Source organism: Alosa alosa, chromosome 18 (genome assembly GCF_017589495.1).
Source record: "Alosa alosa isolate M-15738 ecotype Scorff River chromosome 18, AALO_Geno_1.1, whole genome shotgun sequence".
NCBI classification, from domain to species: domain Eukaryota; kingdom Metazoa; phylum Chordata; class Actinopteri; order Clupeiformes; family Clupeidae; genus Alosa; species Alosa alosa.
In genome coordinates this window covers 3,708,473-3,733,243 of record NC_063206.1, presented here as the reverse complement: position 1 = coordinate 3,733,243, position 24,771 = coordinate 3,708,473, and the positions used below count along the sequence as shown (strand labels likewise).

Genomic DNA, 24,771 nt, shown 5'->3' with positions numbered 1-24,771 from the left:
TGTAGAAGTAGTTACTATCAGAGATTCTAGAGCTCTTTGCTCTAAGATCTTTGGTTACTATAGTAACCTCTGGCATGCCAAGGAAAGCATTTTCTACACTAAATAACTTTATTTTGTGAAGACATTTCTTCATCCTCTTTCAGATTGTTGACTGATCACGTTAGTTTATGTCATGACACATCCAGGTAAGGTTAAATCTCAATCTCTAACATGACATTTTGAGTAAATGAAAACAAAATCATCCTAAAGTGACAAGGTTTGCTTCCTAACGGAGATTTGCTATCCCATTTAACGTTAGCTAACGTTAGCCATTTAGCTGCTAATAACTTAGTGAAAGCTAACGTTAGACTGCCTTTTATACTGCGTTGCTCAGGTAAGTTACTATGATGCTGTTCATAGATCGATATATATATCTATGGATGCTGTTCAGATGGATAAAGCACACAATTTTATCACCGTGAATTTGGAGAATTAGCGTTTTATAAGACTACCCCAGATATTCACCATGGACCCAGTCTGCTGGACCTCTGAAGATGTTGAACTTGGAATTAACAGGTGAAAAAATAAATAACTGGCAGTTTCCTGAAAACGTGTTTTGTTTCTGGTTATGCTTTTCTGGATAGTGTATCAGAAGTCATTAACGTTCCCCCACTCTGCGCCACCCATTGTTGGAAAGGTAAGCCAGCTGTGTGTTTTTTAAAGTGTATTTTTGGGGCTTTTTGCCTTTATTTGGACAGGACAGTGGAGCGTGACAGGAAGCAAGTGGGATGGAGAGAGAGATGGGGTGGGATCGGGAAATGACCGCAGGTCGGATTCAAACCTGGGTCTCCGTGGGCACTAGGACCCGTATATAATACGAGCGCTGTAGCCTGCTGCACCACAGCGCCCCCCCTCTGTCACACACACACACACACACACACACACACACATCTTCTTTCACATCCCTGTGTCAGGTGAGCCACCACAGCATTGAGCTGAGTTGGGGCGGCGAGGGAGGGGGAACGCGGTCCGGCCCCCCCGAACACTGGATCCGCTACAGCGTGGAGGAGCTGGACCCGAAAACACACACCTACAGCACCATCTACACGTGAGTACACACACACACACACCTACAGCACCATCTACACGTGATACACACACACACACACAGTCTACAGCACCATCTACACGTGAGTACACACACACACACACACACCTACAGCACCATCTACACGTGAGTACACACACACACCTACAGCACCATCTACACGTGTACACACACACACACACCTACACACGCCTACAGCACCATCTACACGTGAGTACACACACACACCTACAGCACCATCTACACGTGAGTACGCACACACACAGTCTACAGCACCATCTACACATGAGTGTACACACACACTCCTACAGCACCATCTACATGTTAGTACACACACACACACACATCTACAGCACCATCTACACATGAGTACACACACATACACACACACCTACAGCACCATCTACACGTGAGTAAACACACACACACACACCTACAGCACCATCTACACGTGAGTACACACACACACACACACACACACACCTACAGCACCATCTACACGTGAGTACACACACATACACACACACTCTACACCCCTGTCTACACTACACACACACCCACAAAGCACCATCCATTACAGCACTAAACCCACCAAAATACCATTTACTAGCAAGTACACACATTCACAAGGTGCAATATATTTAAACTTATTTTGGTTGATTGGCGATGCAGACACAGATTTTTTTTTTGTATTTCCTTTAAGGGTCTCTCCCATATGAGTATTCCTATGGCCTCTCCTTTACTGGAGTTAGCTTTTTAATCTTACTGTGATGGCTTAGTTATCGCGGGTACAGGCATAACACTGTCCCTCTATTGTTGTACCCAAATGTACTTGAAATGTAGATAGTGTAGATGTAGATATTAACTCATGGTGTAAATGTAGATATTAACTCATGGTGTAGATGTAGATATTAACTCATGGTGTAAATGTAGATATTAACTCATGGTGTATATTTAAGCAATAAACCCAGAGAGGCCGTAGGTTACACTGATTCTACAACAGCTAAGGGGTGTTGTTAGGCTCGACGTGCTAGCAGAGTGGCTAAAACCCCCCTTAGCTGTTGTAAAATCAGTGCAACCTACGGACTCGAGTGGCTTATTGCTTTTCTAAAACTGTTACTATAAATACCTGGCAAAGTTTCATAAAGTAAAGGCACAGCAACTAGAAATATAACAAGTTATTCCTAGATAATCATTCTTCCGCCACAAGAAATATATTTCCTCTATCTGAATGGTTGCCAAGCTTTTAGAACGTTGAGACGTCACACCAGCTACTTTAACTTTTGTATCAAGTTATGGTAGCCGTAATATAGAACGAAAATGCGGTCAAGGTGTATGTTTATGCTGCATTTTACAACAGCATCGAACGGATTCAGCCAATCACAGTCAAGAACCGGAACTATCAGTTTTAAAAGTATTACTATTATTATGACGCTGGCGCAGTTTAAGGTTTAGTCAGATTTTTATTTTTATTTTTGCATGTCCAAATTTCCGTCAAAGGATTCCCGGGACACTGAAAGACCGGGGTAGACGAACTTGTGGGCATGTAACCCCATATGGATAGCATGAACCATCGTTTTTCGCTTTGATCTGTAGCTCCCCCCCCGCTGGACTGCACCCCGAAAGGAGGGGTAGGGCAGACACAGTTTTCTGTGAATATCTCGAACCGTAGGGTTTAGAGGACCATTTTATTTTGTATGTTGATCTCAAAGGGCCATGTCAAGCCATTCCATAACCACTCATTTCATGTATAGCCACCTAGTTAAACACAAAAAGTAAAATGAGGTGTTGTAATCGCGATAGTCAAAACTGCACAAAAATTGGAAGTGTAGGATCATTATGACACCCTCTGAATGCACGCCAAGTTTGGTTCCGTTATTTGGGGGCACACAAATGTTACTATACACCAACTGGCCTGTAGGTGGCCGGAGACAGTTTTCTGTGAATATATCGAGAACCGTGGGGCCTAGGAGGTCCACCTTTTTTATGTATGTTGGTCTTACGGGGGCATGTCAACCCATCCCATTACCACTTATTTCATGTATAGCGCCACCTAGTTAAAAATTAAAAATAAATACCTGGCAAAGTTCGCTGCGCGGCGGTCATAATAAGATGTAAGTGTATGGTGCTTCCTCTGAGACCCTAATAGGTTGTGCTGACTCTTGTAGTCTGCATCTGCAAAAGTGTTCATACCTGCTAATGCCGATATCAACATTCTTAAGCTGTAACCTGCCGATATCCCTAATTCACATGTTTGTCTTTGGGCAGATGTAATGTCATTAAGTGTGTGTGTGCGTGTGTCTGTGTCTGTGTGTGTGTGTGTGTGTGTGTGTGTGTGTGTGTGTGTGTGTGTGCTTGTGTCTGTGTGTGTGTGTGTGTGTGTGCGTGTGTGTGCGTGTGTGTGCGTGTGTGTGTGTGTGTGTGTGTAGGGGATACAGCCAGCACTATGCTGTTGAAGGTCTGACCCCCAGCACCTCCTATAAGTTCCGTCTGCGAGTGACATCACCATCAGGCCAGACCAGTCTCAGTGCAGCTGTGTGTGTCAGCACCACACGTATGCACACACACACTCACTCACTCACACACACACACACACACACAGACACACAAACACACAGACACACACACACACTTTCACACATACACACATGGGGCCAGAGCAGTCTGAGTTCAGCTATGTGTGTCAGAACCACACACACACACACACACACACACACACACACACACACACTCCACCAATTGGCCATCAGAGTCTCAATGCACCTCTAGGCACCTCACATACACACACTCACATATTCAAACAATCACAGCATGGTCTCTCACACAAGTACATGTATATTAATTCACCTGTAAACTCATAGACTTGATGTGTTGTGATGTGATGTGATGTGTGTGTGTGTGTGTGTGTGTGTGTGTGTGTGTGTGCGTGCGTGTAACAGGTGAGCCAATGAGTGGTAAAAATCTTCATCAAGCTGTGAACATGAATGATGAGGAGGAGCTGAGCAGAGTTCTCCAGTCAGGGTGAGCTGTGTGTGTGTGAGTGTGTGAGTGAGTGAGTGAGTGAGTGTGTGTGCTGTGTGTGCTCTAGTGACAAGCTGTGTACTTATAAGGCCCTTTCACACTGGCAAAATCGGCGCGATTTTATGTACCAGAATTGCGGAACGACTGTCCCTTTCACATAGACCGATGCGGAACGGCGGGACAAAGTGTCTCGCCAAATTTACTACCAAGACCCCTAGACATTTTGCCGAGTTTTTTCGTTCCGCCACCAGTGTGAATGGGTCAAAGCGGAAAGGGGAATCTGGGCATTTCAATGCTATGTCCAGCCCACCACAGGAGATTGCAAATAAATCTAACTGATCAAAAGCAGCAATCGCAGAGACAGCATTCAATGCCTGCTAGAGTTGACTGTAGCTTGGAATGCAATCAGTTGCCATAATAGGCCATCTTAAAATCCAGCGATAAAACAAAGCATGAACTCATGAGCCGCCTGTCTGCCCTATATGTATATCCTCTGATTGTAGGCTAATGCCTATCTAGGTATCTAGGAAAGTTAAAGTATTCCACCAAGATGAATGGGTAGGGAGACGGTATAAAAAATATGATTAACTTACTTTTCTCAACCGTTTACCACAACAACTAAACCACTAACATCGTTTAAAGGCTGAGAAAAGCTCTTCGCGGTGATACATGTGATGTCTGTGATGAATAGGCTACCAAGCAGTTGAGCAAATTTGGCTGGGACAGAAATACCTTTACAGAGCAGCAGTTCTGGCCATTTCGGCTCTGGCTCACATTACAGCTTTAAATGCATTATCGCTTCACTACCCAACACGCCAACAAGAACTTAAAAAGAAAAAAGAAACCAATGTGCTTATGTCGCGATTTCCGATAGGCCCAGAGAAAATACAGCTATGGTAACCTAACAATTAGATTTGTTTTGCCTACACTGCTGTTTGGTTGTCCCAAACTTTGAGTCGCATCCATACCGCATTAACTGAATCTTATCAACCCGGAACTACTTATGTTGAGTGACTGGGATGCAATACCTATTAATCTCACTGCCTTCGCATAACTGCAACAGTGCGCCTAGGCCTACTGTTAAACACACCTGAAAAATATTAAGCTGCTGTTTTCTTTTTTCATGACGCAGCACTAGCCTACGCTTAAATGATTTATGACTGAATGGAACGCTATGCTTTTTGCAACTGCTTATCACGCCGCGGTGACAAAGTTTACACTAATCATCATCTTCTAATGTTTCATGTTGAGATGTCCATTCTCTTTGCCCTAGGCTATCATTTGTCTTTGAAGCATGTTTCAATTAAGACAGTACACAAGCTATTTTTATTGTTGTAATATTGAACGATTTCATGAATAAATTATGCGCGACTGTACATTATTACGCCAAGGCAAGGGGCAACTCTTCTCTTCAATTTCCTTCCAAATTACGTTTTATTGTCTGAAGACATCTATCGCCAAGAATTTAACATTCTAACAGCAACAGCAAAGCAAATGCAAGCTAACCAAAGTGCAGTCGGTTCTCCGCCATGGTTTTTGAAATCACATACCTGCTATAGGCCTATCTAAAAGCCCACGCACATATGGTTTCACGACTATCTCTACCACCCCCTGTTGCACGTCACAATTTAATTTACTATAGCTGATCCTGCCTCTGGCTCCCCCAAATGCCGTGATCATGTGAAACAGATCAGCAGGCCGGCAAATTTTCACCTCGCTTTCAGACACAAAAGACCGCGAAAAAAGTCCCCTCTTCCCGCTAGTCTTGGCGTGCTCTGTGTGAAAAGGCCTATAGATAGATAGAAAAGATAGATTCTTTATTGATCCCCAAAGGAAATTCAAGAATATATAGCAGTAAGCATATCAGTATGTTTGAATCTGTGCTCGTGTAAGCTGTTTGTCCTTGTGTGTGTGTGTGTGTGTGTGTGTGTGTGTGTTTGCAGGACAGTGGATGTAAATGTGTGTGATAAACTCGGCTTCACTCCTCTAATGGTTGCTGCTCAGAAGGGCTACGCAAGGTACTGTACTCTCTCTCTCTCTCTCTCTCTTTCTATCTCCATCTCTCTCTCCATCCTACGAGTCTTCCAGTCCGCCATTGCAGTCACACTAACACAGGTTACAATGGATACAATCTCTTTCTCTCTCTCTCTCTCTCTCTCTCTCTCTCTCTCTCTCTCTCTCTCTCTCTCTATCTATCCCACTCTTTCTCTCTCTCCTTGTCTCTGTCTCCACATCTCTCTAATTATTGTCAGGATAGGATGTCATGTAAAGTAATGTTCAGCCATGCTGGTGGTGTTTTGATTGACAGGCCACTGTGTTTTTGATTGGTAGGTTAGTTCACATGTTGGTGGTGTTTTGATTGACAGGCCACTGTGTTTTTGATTGATAGGTTAGTTCACATGTTGGTGGTGTTTTGATTGACAGGCCACTGTGTTTTTGATTGACAGGTTAGTTCACATGCTGGTGGAGCATGGAGCTGATGTTCTGATGAAGAACAGCAGTGGAAAAGACAGGTGTGTGTGTGTGTGACTGACTTCATTATGACAATTTTTCATGTTCAAGTGTGAACATTCTTGTGTGAACAATACCTGAGATATTTAGATTTAAATTAATCAAAATAACTTTGGTCCCTTTGTTTATTTTATGTGTGTGTGTAATATTGCGTGGTGTGGCGATGCTTGTGCATACGTGGTGTTTAATGATGCGTGCTTCTGGTGGTGTGTGTGTGTGTGTGTGCGTGTGTGTGTGTGTATGTATGTGTGTGTGTATCTGTGTGTGTGTGTATGTGTGTGTATCTGTGTGTGTATGTGTGTGTGTGTGTGTGTGTGTATGTGTGTGTGTGTGTGTGTGTGTGTGTGTGTGTCTGTGTGTGTGTGTGTGTGTATTATCTGTGTGTGTGTGTGTGTGTGTGTGTGTGTGTGTGTATCTGTGTGTGTGTGTGTGTGTGTGTGCCAGTCTGATGCTGGCATGCTTTGTGGGTCACTTGGAGGTGGTGCGGTACCTGCGTGGCTTTGTGGGGGGGTGGGGTTGCAGGGATGGGGGCGGCTGTAGTCCTCTTCACCTGGCAGCCGATGGAGGGAACCTGCAGCTCATCACATACATGATACAGGACGGATGCCAGGTCAGTGTGCGTTTGTGTGTGTGTGTGTGTGTGTTAGCTAGACGTGAGGGTTAGCTTGACATAAGGAATTGTGTGTTTGTGTGTTTGTGTGTTAGCTGGACGTGAGGGATACCTCATTGTGGACTCCCCTCATGCAAGTGTGTGTGTGTGTGTGTGTGTGTGTGTGTTAGCTGGACGTGAGGGACAACTCATTGTGGACTCTCCTCATGCGAGCGTGTGTGTGTGTGTGTGTGTGTTAGCTGGACGTGAGGGACAACTCATTGTGGACTCTCCTTATGCGTGTGTGTGTGTGTGTGTGTTAGCTGGACGTGAGGGACAACTCATTGTGGACTCCCCTCATGCGTGTGTGTGTGTGTGCGCGCGTGTGTGTGTGTGTTAGCTGGACGTGAGGGACAACTCATTGTGGACTCCCCTCATGCGAGTGTGTGTGTGTGTGTGTGTGTGTGTGTGTGTGTGTGTGTGTGTGTGTGTGTTAGCTGGATGTGAGGGACAACTCATTCTGGACTCCCCTCATGCGAGTGTGTGTGTTTGTGTGTGTGTGTGTTAGCTGGACGTGAGGGACAACTCGTTGTGGACTCCCCTCATGCGAGTGTGTGCTCTAAGTGGAAACGCATCCGTGGTGTCACTGCTCATCAAAGCTGGAGCCGACGTTAACATCAGAGACAAGGATGGCAAGACACCGCTGATGGTATACACACACACACACAGACACACACACACATACACACACACAGACGCATGCGCACGCACGTACGCACACACACACACACTCACGCACACACACACATGCATGCAAACACACACACACGCACACAGACACACACATGCTTATCCACGCGTAACCTTACCTAACACTCAAATACACATACAATGCTCTCTTAACACAACATGCTCATTTGCACACATGCTCACACACACACACTCTATTTAGCTTTAGCACTTTGACTCCACTCTGACCTCCATCTGGTGTGTGTGTGTGTGTGTGTGTGTGTGTGTGTGTGTGTGTGTGTGTGTGTGTGTGTCAGGTTGCTGTCCTGAACAATCATGAAGAGTTGGTGAAGCTGCTTCTGGACAGTGGAGCAGATTATCATGTCAAGAACGAGGTAGCATGCACACACACATGCACACACACATTTATACACACACATGCACACACACATTTATACACACACATGCACACACATGCACACACACATTCACACATACACACATACACACACATGCACACATACATACACATGCACACACACATGCACACACACATTCACACATACACACACATGCACACATACATACACATGCACACACACATTTATACACACACATGCACACACACATTTATACACACACATGCACACACACATTCACACATGCACACATACATACACATGCACACATATACATGTATACACACACAAGCTCACACACATACTGTACATACATACATACATGCACACACACATACACACATTCACACATACATACACATGCACACATATACATGTATACACACACATGCTCACACACATACTGTACACACATTCACACATACACACACATGCACACATACATACACATGCACACACACATTTATACACACACATGCACACACACATACTGTACACACATTCACACACATGCACACACACATACTGTACACACATTCACACATACACACACATGCACACATACATACACTCTAGAGTGCGGATCGGGCCGCAAATTTCTGTCCGAACCCGACCCGAACCCGATAGGCATTTTCATTTGTATGTCCGAACCCGACCCGAGCCCGACGCAGATGATGCCTCAGTTATTCCCATGCTAGTGATTAACGTTCACGTTTGTGGATATATGTCTTTGTAGCCCATTAAACAGAACACACAACAAATTGTCTACAGAATCAGATGAGCTTGCACGCACGCAGGTCACACACAGCGCACATTAACACAAGAGGCCCAAGCAAGCATAGCCTATTGAAATAAATTCTTGTCTTACCATTGTGAAAAGTCTTGAAATGAACTGCAAATGTCTTTGAAACTACAGTGCCTCTGTCACTGATCTATATGCAGCATCGACGGTAATTGGGGCAACTCGAGGAAATCCTCATCCAGTTGAACGAGATTAATTTTATAGTTTACCGGTAGCCTATGTCTTTACCACAGTATGCAACGCAATAATCTTAAAATCTCTGATAGGCTAACAACTTCTTTTAACGTCACCCAAGACTGTGCTTATGTGCATACAGTATGTGCGAAATGTGCATAAACATTTGTTATGTAGTCATTGATAGCAGCGTGTGCATTTCAGGCGGCATGCCTGAAATCCGTTATCCTTGATAAACAAATCTTACTTTTACAGAAAGAAAGCTTAGTCTTTTACATTTTGCTATTCTCAAAAACAAATGTTTGCATCATGTAAAGCAGACCTGTTGGTTTACCCAACATAATAAGAATTTTAAATGTAAAGCTTCCAATGCATATAAGCCCCCATGTGTCGAACCGAACGAACCGACCACAATTTCTAAATATTTGTCGAACCGTTGGGACCCGTCAGTTTCGAGATTGGTTATACACTCCTAATACACACACGCCCATACACATTTATACACACACACGCATACACACATTCAGACATACACACACATGCACACACACACATTTATACACACACAAATGTTAATGGTGTTTTCTCATGGTAATTCATTTGCAGTTTGGATCTGGAGCAGCAGAGATGGCCAAGGCATTTGGGAGAGAGGTAATGTGTCTTATTCCACTATTATATAGGTAATGTGTCTCATTCCACTATTATATAGGTAATGTGTCTTACTCCACTATAGGTAATGTGTCTCATTCCACTATTATATAGGTAATGTGTCTTACTCCACTATAGGTAATGTGTCTTATTCCACTATTATATAGGTAATGTGTATTACTCCACTATAGGTAATGTGTCTTACTCCACTATAGGTAATGTGTCTTATTCCACTATTATATAGGTAATGTGTATTACTCCACAATAGGTAATGTGTCTTACTCCACTATAGGTAATGTGTCTCATTCCACTATTATATAGGTAATGTGTCTTCCTCCACTATAGGTAATGTGTCTTACTCCACTATAGGTAATGTGTCTTACTCCACTATAGGTAATGTGTCTCATTCCACTATTATATAGGTAATGTGTCTTACTCCACTATAGGTAATGTGTCTTATTCCACTATAGATAGTAATGTCTCATTCCACTATATATAGGTGTGTGTTTACTCCACTATAGGTAATGTGTCTTATTCTATGAATAATGTGTCTTACTCCACTATAGGTAATGTGTCTAGGTAATTGATGTCTTCTCACTATGTGTCTGTGGCGTCCCACATACTTTCGCACCCCGACCCATTGGCTGGCGACAATGTGGCGTCACCCAGAAGCCCGTACATATATATATGCTAGCGTGGACACTAGTTGCAATATTCTCCTGAACAGAGGTGTCGCTGTTGTGAAAAGACTAATGCTAACTACGTTATACAGCAGAAGAAAATGCAGTAAGAAACACTAGAAGCTAGCCTCTGTGATGGTACTTCAGACTTTGGTTGCTACTATTCACAACTACCATCATCATTATCATCTAGTTTCCAAGGTGTGTGCACAGGTAGATAGATAGATAGACACTTTAGTCATCCCGAGGGAAATTTTAATAATTTAAACAGTTTAGTTAGCTGGCTAGCTAGCTAGCAGCTGGCTGAGTTTGTGTAATTTCCTGAAGTGGAAAGAGATTTTGTTCAGGCCTTAATAGATATCCTTTGTTTGAAAATAAATTGTTTCTATTCTTTCCTCTTAATTCCATGTGTTGCAACTCTTGCTGGTAACTTTGTTAACTTATCCAGCAAACTATTAAAAATTCACGACTGGAACAAAACACTGCAACACCTTGCTTTCGAACTAGTCCATCTTCCTGTTTCGGCTTTGTAAATTTCGTCTGAAAAGAAATGAGTGGTGCGCTACCCGCTACCTGGCTTCAATCCTGGCGCGCCAGCAAGATCTACGTCATTTTGACGTCACGTTGTCGCGCTACCGGTCGGGTGCGTCGAGTATGTAGAAGCCTTTACTCCACTATAGGTAATGTGTCTTACTCCGCTATTATATAGATAATGTGTCTTACTCCACTATAGGTAATGTTTTACTCTTCAATAAGTAATGCATTGTGATACTTCAAGGGCTTATACAATGACATCATAAACTTAATAAGTGCAGTGATTGTGTATTAACAGATATGTAGACTTATGTCAATCATGGTTAGGCTTCATCCATACTTTATAGGCCTTTATGAATGTGTTTATAACAGGGCTTTGAACCGGTTCAAGGAACGAAAACGAAAACTGGGAACTTTTTGTATTTTACAGGGAACAGAAAGCGAAGCGGAAGCGTTATTATTTTTATGTTCTGGAACAGGAACACTTATTTAAAAATAATGCTAACGGTTAATAGCGGTTTTATTTCGTTCCCCAAAGTTTTCGTTGCCTAAAAAAGTTATTTTTCCCTGATGCGTTACCATGGCTGAGGTTCACTTCCTGTGTGACATCACATCAGACATTCGCTGACTGTATGGAGAGAAGGCGGTGGATTACAAAAGTCTCCACTCCACATCTTAAATAAGGGGTAAATTACGATCCATCGTTAATTAAAAGCGCTCATTCAAACACAATAACAATAGCTATATTTGTCGACTCCCCGTTAATGATGGACTAGCGAACATTTGGCTAAATGGCGCCAACACCTCTGTTTGCCTAATGCACAGATGGCTTGTTACGGTATGAGTAGGCCTACTGGATGATAAAAAATGACGTTAGTCCGCACACTGAAAACTCCTTAAAAAAAAGATTTGTTTGCCTTGTGACAAGTGCCTTGTCTTCTTGCTGTCTTCATGTCTGAAGAAGGGCATTCAGCCCGAAAGCGTCACATGTGGTGATTAAATCTTTTTTATAAGGATGTGTCTAACGCCATTTTTATTACTAATTTTGGGTCCAGCACCTGTTTGGATCCGGATGTGCACGTTTTTTGTATTTTTAGGCCTACTGGGTGGCCTTTCCCCCCGACAGTTGGAATTTGTTGTTGCCCGAGTGGCATAACCACGTGTCTTAATAATGTTGTTACCTTTGTGTGGACATTTTCTCTTTTAACAATAAACTACACATTTGAAATAATTGTAGGCCTATTTAATTAGTATTATTATTAATAATATAATTATTATTATTTAATAATGGTTGTAATATTATTACATTTGGTTTAAGCTGGATGAGAAAGATGTGACATAATTCTATAGCATTAAACAGCTGACAGGAGCAAAAATTAACCGTTCGGGAACAGTATTTTTTGTTCTAACGGTTGGGGCGTCAATTTATTGGTGGAACTCATAACCGGAAACGTTATAATTCCGTTTCTGTTCGGAACGAACCGATTGGGGAAAAAAATCGGTTCAAAGCCCTGGTTTATAATATATGGATACTGTGGATGGATATTCTATGGATAAACGGATATCTATGGATATTATCTATGATAATTTTAAGTAGCGTCAATCTAATGTCTAAATTCAACTCAATGAAGAAAAAACTATATTTCACCATGTGGGGCAGTTCCAATACAATGTTTTTCTCCAGTGGTGTAGATTGAAGGTCAGTATTGGTGTGATTGATCAGGATGAGGCCTGAAGGCTTTATCCATATGATCGATTAGTGGGAGTCCTGATTAATTGATCAGTATGATTTATGAGTGGGTGTCCTGATTGATATAAATATGCTCTTTTCCAGAATATTCTAAGCCTCTTGGAAGGAAGGATGATATCTTGATGTGGACCATTTTTCACACACACACACACACACACACACACACACACACACTTGTGCATAAACCCCACATCCCCACATTTGTCATCTGTAATCTTTATGTGAAACAGTTCCATTATGCCAGTGGGATCATATGCAGTAATTTTCCAAATAAAGCCCCAGATAAAGGTTGTCATTTAGACTCCAGTGATTCCCAATGGGCTGGCGAAGGGACTCCGAGATGGAAAAGGATTTCTGAACCACACAGCGCTGCAGGAAAAGGAAGTTCTAAGATCCTCTCAGTAGTCCAATCTATTGAAATTAAAAAGGAAGTTCTAAGATCCTCTCAGTAGTCCAATATATTGAAATAAAAGCACTGACGGGCCTGTTGCGTTACAACGGGACACAAGGGTTAGGGTTAGACAGAGGAGCTCAGCACACACACATTTAGTCCTGTCTCTCTCCCTGGTCAGATGTAAGGTCAGGCTGTTCCGTGAGTGTGTTACGGAGCAGGTGGTCAGGAGGTTCTGTTAGTGTGTTACGGAGCAGGTGATCCAGAGGTTCCGTTAGTGTGTTATGGAGCAGGTGATCCAGAGGTTCCGTTAGTGTGTTATGGAGCAGGTGATCCAGAGGTTCCGTTAGTGTGTTACGGAGCAGGTGGTCAGGAGGTTCTGTTAGTGTGTTACGGAGCAGGTGATCCAGAGGTTCCGTTAGTGTGTTATGGAGCAGGTGATCCAGAGGTTCCGTTAGTGTGTTATGGAGCAGGTGATCCAGAGGTTCCGTTAGTGTGTTATGGAGCAGGTGATCCAGAGGTTCCGTTAGTGTGTTACAGAGCAGGTGGTCATCTGGTTCCTTTAGTGTGTTACGGAGCAGGTGGTCAGGAGGTTCTGTTAGTGTGTTACGGAGCAGGTGGTCATGTGGTTCCGTTAGTGTGTTATGGAGCAGGTGATCCAGAGGTTCCGTTAGTGTGTTACGGAGCAGGTGATCCAGAGGTTCCGTTAGTGTGTTACGGAGCAGGTGATCATTTGGTTCCGTTAGTGTGTTACGGAGCAGGTGATCAGTCTGTGTTTCTCTGGAGGACTTGATCCAGAAGTTTCTATGAAACAAGAGTGGACACACACACACATACAGGAGTGGAAACCAACACACAGGAGTGTACACACACACACACAAACACACAGGAGTGTACACACATACACAAACACACACACACCAACACACACATACCAACATACACAGGAGTGTACACACAAACACACACACACCAACACACACAGGAGTGTACACACATACAGGAGTGGGCACACACACACACACATACACCCAGGAGTGAATGAAATCAGTCAGCAAAACCTGGGGTGCATTCAAGTATGTATTTATGTATGATGATGTGTGGGGGTGAGAATGCACTCTGTGACCATACCTTTTTGAAGACCTCTGCTCTGAGGCGGTTGGTCTGTGACATCACTCTCCTTTGTTCCTGCTGTCTCCTGTTGGCAACCTCTGGCAACCTGTTGTACATCCTACATACATACACACACACAGATACAGTATATGCAAGCACACACTCTAACACAATACCTTTTTTGCTCACCATGTAATGTGTGTGTGTGTTTGTGTGTGTGTGAGCGTGTTGGTCTTTGTAAGTGTGTGTTTGCGTTTGTATGTGAGTGTTAATGTATATTAGTGTGTATATTTGTATATGAGTGTGTGTGTGTTGATGTTTGTTAGCGTGTGTATGTGTGTGCAACTGTGCGCATGTGAGTTTGTGTGTCGATGTATGTTAGTGTGTATATTTGTGTGGCTGTTGATGTATGTTAGTGTATATTGTGTGAGTGTGTTGATGTACGTTGTATGTATATTTGTGTGTGTGTGTGTGTGTGTGTGTGTATGTTAGTGTGTTAATTTATGCTTACCGTCGAGATCGAAGCTGCATTTCCTTTCCAGAGATGGCTCTCTCTTGTGGTTTATAGAGATTATCTGTTTTACATACACACACACACACACACACACACACACACACACACACACACACACACACACACACTCAGAGATATCCAATCACAAGTACATGTGTTTTGAAGGGAATGGTAAATGCATGTGTGTGTGTGTGTGTGTGTGTGTGTGTGTGTGTGTGTGTGTGTGTGTACACGTGAATGATATTTGTGTTTGTGTGTGTGTTTATCTGTACAGAGATTGTGTTTGTGTAGAGGACACTGTGTGGTGTCTGTGTGCAGGTGTGTTTAAAGATAAATGGCATGCATTTGTGTGTGTGTTTTTGTGTCTGCACAGCAGCCTGGTCTGTGCGTGCGTGCATGCGTGTGTGTGTGCGCGCGCACTGTAGTACGTGTAGTTTAGTTTGGTGTGTGTAGCTGCTGAGCTGTGTGTGTGCAGTGTGTGTTTTGTGTGTGTGTCCAGTACTATACCACTTAAGGGGTGTGGTGTTGTGCAGTTCTGGCCTCTATGAACATGCCATGCCCCCCATGGGAGGGGCTTGTTGTAAAGGGCCCGCCTCTCCAGGACCCTCTGCTCCAATCGCTTCATTCGGCTCTGAGATCGACTTATGAAGTCTGGCCTGAACAGCTGTAGAGCCTCCTATACACACACACACACACACACATTCTTACCTCTAGGCTGAACTCTCTGTCACACATACACACACAGTCTCTATCTCTGTCACCCACACACTCTTTCTTTGTCACACACACTCATGCACACTCGCTGTCATGCACACACACACGCACACACTCTTTCTTTCTGACAGTCATATTCTTACCTGCAGGCTGAGGTTTCTATCTGAAGTTGGTCTGTGACGCTGAATGGTAGAAATTCTTTGTCCAGAATCCAACACTGCAGAAGGCAGACACACACACACACACACACATACATACACACACACACACACATGGGCACACACACACAGATATACAGTATACACTACTGTTGAGGGCGTTGGAATCACTGAGAAATGTCATACACTGTCTGCATTGAGGCTTGTGTGTGTGAGAGAGAGGGGACAATAGCCGTTTCCCAAAGTAAAGGAAGCATATGGTCGCAACGTCATCGAACTCTGCCGAGCCCTGTTCCAATGTCAAGAATACTCCGAAATTCGCTCTCTTCGTTCTGAGAATTTTCAAGGATCCATCTGTGGATCCTCAGGTGAACAAAAATACCCATAATCCTCTGCGTTGACATGCATCGGAGCAGCGGCATTGTCAAAACAGAAGCGTGCAGTTAAAAGCGGAAGTGCTCAGGCGGAACCTTGTAACCGCAGTAACGCACACGTCCACACTAGCTAGTCTGTTCCAAAGTAGAGTCTAGTAGAACACTAGGGAGGCCTCTAGCCTCATCTTCGTAGAACCCGACTCGCAAGGAAGCATTCTATCAAGGAAGCATTCTAGGAAGCATTCTATCAAGGTTCTAATCAATGCTTTATTTTGGGAAACAGCAATGTGTGTGTGTGTGTGTGTGTGTGTGTGTGATACCTTTTCTCCTCAAAGGCCACGTTTGTGTGAGAAGGCGGTGCGTGTGTGTGAATGGGAGGACGCTGATATGCCCAGGGACCTTTGGCATTTTTGGAGAACACACACACACATCTCTCTCTGTAGAAGGAAACAAAAACACGCACACACACATTAACACACACGTCATCCATCCCTCACACACACATATACATCTCTCTCTGTAGAAGGGGGGGCACACATGTATACACTCATTCAGTTTGTGTGTGTGTGTGTGTTCATGCATGCAGGGTTCCAACTGGCCTGTTTTGGAGAGAGAGTGTGAGTGTAGTTTTCCTACTGGTATGTGTTGCAGAGAGTGTGTGTGAGGTGTATAAAGCTCCTAGTGTGTGTGTGTGTGTGTTTAGGCTATATACTGGGCTGCACTGAAAAAAGAAAGTGTGTGTGTGTGTGTGTGTGTTTTTCTTACCGGTATGTATTTGAGAGTCAGTGAGGTCATCTGCAGGCATTTGGCGTCCAGGGTGGGATGAGGAGAGCGGCAACCTGCCCTGTCTGTGTGTGTGCTGCGTGTGTGTGTGTGTGTGCTGCGTCCTCCCCTGAGGGTGACTTGTGTGTGTGTGCTGCGTGTTGGAGTGCTGTGTGCGTGTGTACTCAGTGTGAGTGTGTTTCTGGTCCCTGTCCTGAGTCTGATGCTTGTGTGTTTGTTGTGTGTGTGTGTGGTGCACAGTCCTGACCCGTGAGTGCTGTGTGTGTGTGGGCTGGGTCCTCCCCTGAGGGTGACGTGTGTGTGTGTGGGCTGTTTGTGTGAGCCATCTCCCTGGCAATGTGTGTGTGTGGGATGGCCTGTAGAGTAGGCTCAGCACAGATGTGTGTGTGATTGGGTGTGTGTGTGATGTGTGTGTGACTGGGTGTGTGTGTGATGTGTGTGTGATTGGGTGTGTGTGTGATGTGTGTGTGACTGGGTGTGTGTGTGATGTGTGTGTGACTGTGTGTGATGTGTGTGTGACTGGGTGTGTGTGTGATGTGTGTTTGACTGGGTGTGAGCTCACACACACGGTCAGAGTTTGGGGTGTGTAGAGATGGCTGACGTTGACTGCTGAGATAAACAGGTGGACAGAGGAGTGGAAGCGCACCTGAGGTGTGTGTGTGTGAGATGGAGAGTCTGTGTGTGAATGCATGGTGAGGAAGAATCAGTGTGTGTGTGTGTGTATCTTCTGTCAGTGTGTGCTTATTTACTCCTGTGCTGAGTGTGTGTGACACTGACAAACAGAGATGTCCTCTCTTTATCCTCCCCTCTCTCTCTCTATCTCCTTTCTTCCTCCTCTCCCTCCTCTCTTCCCTCTCTCTCTATCTCCTCTCTTCCTCCTCTCCCTCCTCTCTATCTCCTCTCTTCCTCCTCTCCCTCCTCTCTTCCCTCTCTCTATCTCCTCTTCCTCCTCTCCCTCCTCTCTTCCCTCTCTCTATCTCCTCACAACCTCCTCTCCCTCCTCTCTTCCCTCTCTATCTCCTCACTCCCTCCTCTCTTCCCTCTCTCTCTATCTCCTCTCTTCCTCCTCTCCCTCCTCTCTCTATCTCCTCACTCCCTCCTCTCTTCCCTCTCTCTCTATCTCCTCTCTTCCTCCTCTCCCTCCTCTCTTCCCCTCTCTATCTCCTCACTCCCTCCTCTCTTCCCTCTCTATCTCTCTCTCTTCCTCCTCTCCCTCCTCTCTTCCCTCTCTATCTCCTCACTCCCTCCTCTCGTCCCTCTCTCTCTATCTCCTTTTCTTCCTCGTCTCTTCCCTCTCTCTTCTCAGCCAGAAAGGTGCTGATCTCCTGTAGGGAAGAGAGAAGCCGTATTACCAGTCATTGTAATCTCTTTGCACTCCTCACCATCAGCACAACCTCCACTGATGCCCACCTGTGCAGCGGGTCCGCCGCCTGGCACCGATTCCATTTGTCATTTTCCGTGGATGACAGCAAGGTGCTGTTGATCCTTCTGCAAAGCGTCCCAGGAAGGCGGCCTGGCCTGTTGAGCAGCATTGGCACAACACAATTTGTCCTGTTGAGCAGCATTGCTCATCTGTATGCAAATGATTCCGGTAATTGCGACATGATTTTCCAATTAATCTAATGCAGGCCGTGGGTCCGTGGGTGCACATCTCTTCCAACAACCATAAACCAAACAAAGGAAGGCTTTGGAGAAAGTTATCAACTGTTGGTGTCTCCGGTGGGAATTTAAGATTGCACTGAGTATTTTCAAATTTGAATTTCGAAATGCTTTCATTAGTAACATAAGTTTGTATGTGTTAAAGGTGCACTAAGCGATGCTACACGACATCACCTCACCATCTGCTATCTGCCTGTGCCCTGAATACACTGCAAAAAACACGTTCTCTGTGGACAGCCCATGCTCCAAAAACGGCAACATAAACAACTTAGTCCAGCCTGGACCATAAAACACAACAAACTGTTCCAGCCAATCTCTCGAGACAGACATTCTCCAGACATTCTCTCACCATAACACATACACTGATTTAACTCTAACCATAACACGTTACCTACACTGATACATTCTCTCACCATAACACGTTACCTACACTGATACATTCTTTCACCATAACACGTTACCTACACTGTCTCCATACATATGTTCCCCTCTCCATATCTGATACATCTTTTCACCATACCATCTCTCTCTCACCTACATAAACACAGAGATGTGAACTTTAGAACACACACACAGATGTTTAAACACAATCTAACTCACCTGATTGGGCCGGAATGCTTCACTGCTGTATCTGCTGCTGAAGCTTCCTTCAGGCTGCGTGTTCTCTCCACTGCGTGTGTGTGTGTGTGTGTGTGTGTGTGCAGTGCTGGTTTCAGGTTATGCCATCTCCATGAGAACACTCACTTATTCATGAGCTAGTACACTGTTTCACTGGTGTCACTATGGTTACAAGGCCACATTCCCTTAGATCAGGATTCCATTCGCTTATGTTCACTTAGCATACACTTATCCAAGGTGACATGATTCCTTTCCTCCTTAACCCACTCCTAGTCCACTAGGGCTGGTCCACTTCCCTACGCAACTAGTCCACGATGGTCATTCCACCCCATTCCCCATGTAGGAGTGTGTGTGTGTGAGAGAGAGAGAGAGAAATTCATACTTAAAGACTTAAATGTGCCAGCTATCTTGACTAGAAGTGTTTGTGTTTGTGTGTGTGTCAAGGTTAAGAGACTGTGGATTTGGATGTGTTTGTGTGTTTATGTGTACCTAGTTGTGATAGTAGTTGTGTGTGTGTGTGTGTGTGTGTTTGTGTGTGTCAAGGTGAAGAGACTGTGGATTTGGGTGTGTTTGTGTGTTTATGTGTGTGTGTGTGTGTAGTTGTGCTAGTAGCTGTGTGTGTGTGTGTGTGTGTGTGTGTGTGTGTGGAACATGGAAGTAGAGGTGTATGTCCCTGTGGATGTTTTTAATGGAACTGCAGTCTATTTCAGGAAATAATGCAGCTCAAGTACTCAAGTAAAGCTCAAGAGAAACACTTAAAAATCTCGCCACACACACACACACCTGATGTCACAAACCTGATTTAATATGGGATGTCTTTAAAGGATTACCTTAATCATGTTTCAGTGATGAATCAGCTTTGTAACATCATGGTAGAGTTAGACGCACACACACATACACACAGGTTTCAGATGAGGTAATGTTTACTTATGGACTAAATATAACAAGATCAGAGCAAAAGTGCGTAGAGACAGGACACAGTGCTGATGTAGAGACAGGACACAGTGCTGATGTGGAGCGTAGAGACAGGACACAGTGCTGATGTAGAGACAGGACACAGTGCTGATGTAGAGACAGGACACAGTGCTGATGTGGAGACAGGACACAGTGCTGATGTGGAGCATAGTAACAGGACACAGTGCTGATGAGGAGCGTAGTGACAGGACACAGTGCTGATGAGGAGCGTAGAGACAGGACACAGTGCTGATGTAGAGACAGGACACAGTGCTGATGTGGAGACAGGACACAGTGCTGATGTAGAGACAGGACACAGTGCTGATGTGGAGACAGGACACAGTGCTGATGTAGAGACAGGACACAGTGCTGATGTAGAGACAGGACACAGTGCTGATGTGCAGCGTAGAGACAGGACACAGTGCTGATGTAGAGACAGGACACAGTGCTGATGTGGAGACAGGACACAGTGCTGATGTGGAGACAGGACACAGTGCTGATGTAGAGACAGGACACAGTGCTGATGTGGAGACAGGACACAGTGCTGATGTAGAGACAGGACACAGTGCTGATGAGTAGCGTAGAGACAGGACACAGTGCTGATGTGGAGACAGGACACACTGCTGATGTGGAGACAGGACACACTGCTGATGTAGAGACAGGACACAGTGCTGATGTAGAGACAGGACACAGTGCTGATGTGGAGCGTAGAGACAGGACACAGTGCTGATGTGGAGCGTAGAGACAGGACACAGTGCTGATGTGGAGACAGGACACAGTGCTGATGTAGAGACAGGACACAGTGCTGATGTGGAGACAGGACACACTGCTGATGTGGAGACAGGACACAGTGCTGATGTGGAGCGTAGAGACAGGACACAGTGCTGATGTGGAGCGTAGAGACAGGACACAGTGCTGATGTGGAGACAGGACACAGTGCTGATGAGTAGCGTAGAGACAGGACACACTGCTGATGAGTAGCGTAGAGACAGGACACACTGCTGATGAGTAGCGTAGAGACAGGAATAGGAATTGCCACCATTTTTTCAAATAAATATAGTTGCACTAGAGTCAATTTTGATGACTTCTCTTCCTTTGCGTACATCACCGTCACTCTGAAGGCTGACCCAGCTATACTCTTATTGACCTTATACTACCCTCCTAAACTATGGACCCAGCTATACTCTTATTGACCTTATACTACCCTCCTAAACTATGGACCCAGCTATACTCTTATTGACCTTATACTACCCTCCTAAACTATGGACCCAGCTATACTCTTATTGACCTTATACTACCCTCCTAAACTATGGACCCAGCTATACTCTTATTGACCTTATACTACCCTCCTAAACTATGGACCCAGCTATACTCTTATTGACCTTATACTACCCACCTAAACTATGGACCCAGCTATACTCTTATTGACCTTATACTACCCTCCTAAACTATGGACTGGCTTTCTTGACCAGTTTCAGCATCACTAGCTATGATCGGATAATTGTAAATGGTGATTTCAATATTCATGTCAATAAGACGACTGATGCTTAAAGCCCGAACATTCCTCAATACTTTGGCCAGTTTAAAGCTAAAGCAGCTTGTTTAGGGGATATTTTCCTGAGCAAAATACTTGAAAAAGTTTGTAATCAGCTTAATACCTTCCTCAAAGAAAACAGTATTCTCAAAAAAAATTCCAATCAGGTTTTAGATCAAATCACAGCACAGAAATGATATATTATTTCTGTGGAGCCAGCTAACTCAGATGGCCTTTGCTCAAAAGTAACAAGCCTATAGGTGTCATTTTCTGTTCTGTTAATTACTTACAAAGCTCTGAACGGTATAGCACCTTCATATCTTTTATTATCTAATCAACCACAAAGGAACCTTAGATTTAGACCTTAGATAGACTGCATTCTGTGTATGAAAGGTGCTATACAAATAAAGGGCCATTCCTTACTGAGATAAGTATTTCTACTTATCTCAGTAAGGAAAATAAATCAAGAGTCTATGTTGAGTACAAATATGTCTTCTGAAGGCCTAGCCAAAAAAGCCCAGCTAAAAACTCTAATAAAACTTGTATCAACTTTGAGGGACAGCTATGACCATGCAGGATTATCCAGACCAAACATGACGATTTTGCTACATACTATTCTTATTTATGTACCAGCATGCAACATTTGAGCCTCCTACATGGTTTAGTTCTTGCGCTGTGGGCTTGTGAACTTTGACAAAAAAAAGAGGCCGACCAAAATCGACACCCCCCTCCCTCTGTAAAACTGGCCGTATCTTGGAAAGTATTGATCTTACCTAAGAGTAATTTTACAGTGTGTCTCCTGGGTAACATAGGTACACCTGGTAATTTTTTCAGAATTTTTTGAGACCTAAGTGCGTGGGCCCTGGTTCAATTGACGTGGAATGACCCTAAAGCTTATTATTATTATTAGTAGTAGTAGTATCAAAAGGCTGCTTCAGCCTTTAAAGCCTTTCTCTGACCATTAGGACTTTCTTCCATCAGGTGCCCAGAGGAATAGACAGTTCCCAGGTGTGTGTGTGTGTGTGTGTGTGTGAGAGAGAGTGTGTGTGAGAGTGTGTGTGTGTGAGTGTGTGTGTGTATGCGTGTGTGTGTGTGTGTGTGTGTGTGTGTGTGTGTGTGCTAGGCTATATAATACATCCACAACTAGCAAGCATTTACAGACAACACAGAAAGAGGTAAGACCTCCATGCACACACACACACACACACACACACAAGAAATTGAGGGCTGCTTGTATGTCTTCGACTGTATTGTTTTAATTCTAATCGGAATTGAGTATACTCTCTCCCTCTCTCTATAAGTTACTGCTCTGTAAGTCTCTTTCAGGAAAAGTAAGTGTGTGTGTATGTGTGAGAGAGAGAGAGATATATTCTATTTTCTTTTCTTTGGTGTTTGTAGGAAACCTTTTACTCAGCTTGTCCACACGTGTCAGGTACTGTTTGAATTGTAATTGAAATCTAAGTTATACTCTCTCCCTGTCTCTGTAAGTTACTGCTCTGTAAGCCTCTTTCAGGGAAACTAAGTGTGTGTGCGTATGCGTGTGTGAGAGAGAGATATTCTATTTGTTTTGATGGGTGTTTGTAGGAAGCCTTTTACTCAGCTTTTTCACACACGTGACAGACTGTGGTTTAGGTCACAGAACTGGTCAGGACAGGAGACATCTGGGTATGGTTGGCAAACCGTAATCATTGTTGACCATTTTGAAAAACATTGCTTTGTTGTTACATGTTTAGTCAATAATGCTTTAAGACATGGGACCCTTTTGAAAAAAACTAATGACAATTAGTTGTGTGTATTTGTGTCTGGTTGTGTGTTTCTGTGGCTGGGTGAGTGTATAAGTGTGTGCCTGTGTGTGGTGTGGTATGGTATGGAGTGTGTGTGTGTGTGTGTGTGTGATCTGTGTAACACACCTACTCCTCTAACAGTGACCTTACTCCAGTCTGTTTTAAACATGGGAACAATCCTGAGTGTATGCTCTCTCTCTCTCTCTCTCTCTCTGTGTGTGTGTGTGTGTGTTGCAGTGATGGAGCGAGGTAGGCTGCTGGTCGTGCTGATGCTGGTGTGTGTGTGTGAGGTGTGTGTGTGTCAGCATTGGTCATACGGCTGGCTCCCGGGAGGCAAGCGCAGCATAGGAGGGGAACTGGAGGCCACTTTCAGGGTAACAAAAACACACACACACACACACACACACACACACACACACACACACACACACACACACACACACACAATACCACACACATGTGTTCATTTTGACAATGTTTATGTGTGTATTCCATCATGTTTATTTAGTACTACAAATAACAAAATTAGTGTGTGTCTGTGTGTATGTGTTTGTAGATGATGAACGCTGGCGACACAATTATTCCTCTTGCAGATGAGCAATTACAACCCTATGAGGTCGTAAGTACACACACACATGCATACACTCCACACACATACACCATGCATACACACCACACACATACATACACACATACTTACATACATGTGTAAACGCAACAAATGCACCATCAAACTTACTCATTATCTGTGTGTGTGTGGTGTTTGTGTGTTTGTAGGTCAACGATGAATTGGAGGAGAATGCTGTCAGAAGAGGTCGAAGACCTTTAAGAAGAGTACTCCCAGACTAATGCACATGTACACACACACACACACACACACATACACACAACCCATACCTGAGTGCGCGCGCACACACACACACACACACACATACACACAACCCATACCTGAGTGCGCGCGCACACACACACACACACACACACACACACACACACACACACACACACATAAAGGTATTAACAGCATAATGAAGGCTCACACACCCACATGTTTAGATTAACAGTGTGATACACACACACACACACACACACACCTCTTTGCAATGATCCCAGCTCAGTGTGATGTAGTCTGGTAGGGCTCTGGTGAATAAATCTATCTTTGATTACAAACCAAATCCGTTGTTTATTTGAGTGGTTTTGATTTTGCTGAGGGGCGGCTTGTCTTTCCTGT

The 24,771-nt window shown here is 44.1% G+C and overlaps 3 protein-coding genes across 7 annotated transcripts; 1 reads left to right on the top strand and 2 right to left on the bottom strand.

The window, feature by feature from the left end:
• The first annotated feature begins 68 nt into the window (after positions 1–68).
• Positions 69–24,476, top strand: gnrh3 (gonadotropin-releasing hormone 3). Of its 3 annotated transcripts, none has more exons than XM_048269389.1 (16): positions 69–185; positions 624–676; positions 954–1,087; positions 3,517–3,641; positions 4,027–4,108; positions 6,052–6,126; positions 6,556–6,621; positions 7,064–7,229; positions 7,777–7,917; positions 8,255–8,332; positions 9,939–9,983; positions 22,738–22,764; positions 23,155–23,188; positions 23,778–23,914; positions 24,097–24,156; positions 24,318–24,476. In XM_048269389.1, exons 1-16 carry the CDS (start codon positions 173–175, stop codon positions 24,387–24,389), a joined length of 1,308 nt encoding a protein of 435 aa, XP_048125346.1. In that variant the 5' UTR covers positions 69–172; the 3' UTR covers positions 24,390–24,476. The 3 variants fall into 3 exon arrangements, with proteins under 3 accessions (XP_048125346.1, XP_048125345.1, XP_048125347.1); XM_048269388.1 differs by having other exon boundaries at positions 24,097–24,159; XM_048269390.1 differs by lacking the exons at positions 23,155–23,188; positions 24,097–24,156; positions 24,318–24,476 and having other exon boundaries at positions 23,778–23,821.
• Positions 13,074–17,102, bottom strand: LOC125311394 ((E2-independent) E3 ubiquitin-conjugating enzyme FATS-like). 2 transcript variants are annotated; one of them, XM_048269394.1, is made up of 7 exons: positions 16,974–17,102; positions 16,529–16,645; positions 15,820–15,893; positions 15,470–15,638; positions 14,960–15,023; positions 14,467–14,566; positions 13,074–14,139 (listed from the first exon to the last, which is right to left on the bottom strand). In XM_048269394.1, the coding sequence occupies exons 1-7, from the start codon at positions 17,011–17,013 to the stop codon at positions 14,101–14,103; spliced, it is 603 nt and encodes a 200-aa protein (XP_048125351.1). In that variant the 5' UTR covers positions 17,014–17,102; the 3' UTR covers positions 13,074–14,100. The 2 variants fall into 2 exon arrangements, with proteins under 2 accessions (XP_048125351.1, XP_048125350.1); XM_048269393.1 differs by lacking the exon at positions 13,074–14,139 and having other exon boundaries at positions 14,307–14,566.
• Positions 19,874–22,107, bottom strand: LOC125311393. 2 transcript variants are annotated; one of them, XM_048269392.1, is made up of 2 exons: positions 21,417–22,107; positions 19,874–21,369 (listed from the first exon to the last, which is right to left on the bottom strand). In XM_048269392.1, exon 2 carries the CDS (start codon positions 21,325–21,327, stop codon positions 20,218–20,220), a length of 1,110 nt encoding a protein of 369 aa, XP_048125349.1. In that variant the 5' UTR covers positions 21,328–21,369; positions 21,417–22,107; the 3' UTR covers positions 19,874–20,217. The 2 variants fall into 2 exon arrangements, with proteins under 2 accessions (XP_048125349.1, XP_048125348.1); XM_048269391.1 differs by having other exon boundaries at positions 19,874–21,604; positions 21,652–22,107.
• Positions 24,477–24,771: the final 295 nt, after the last annotated feature.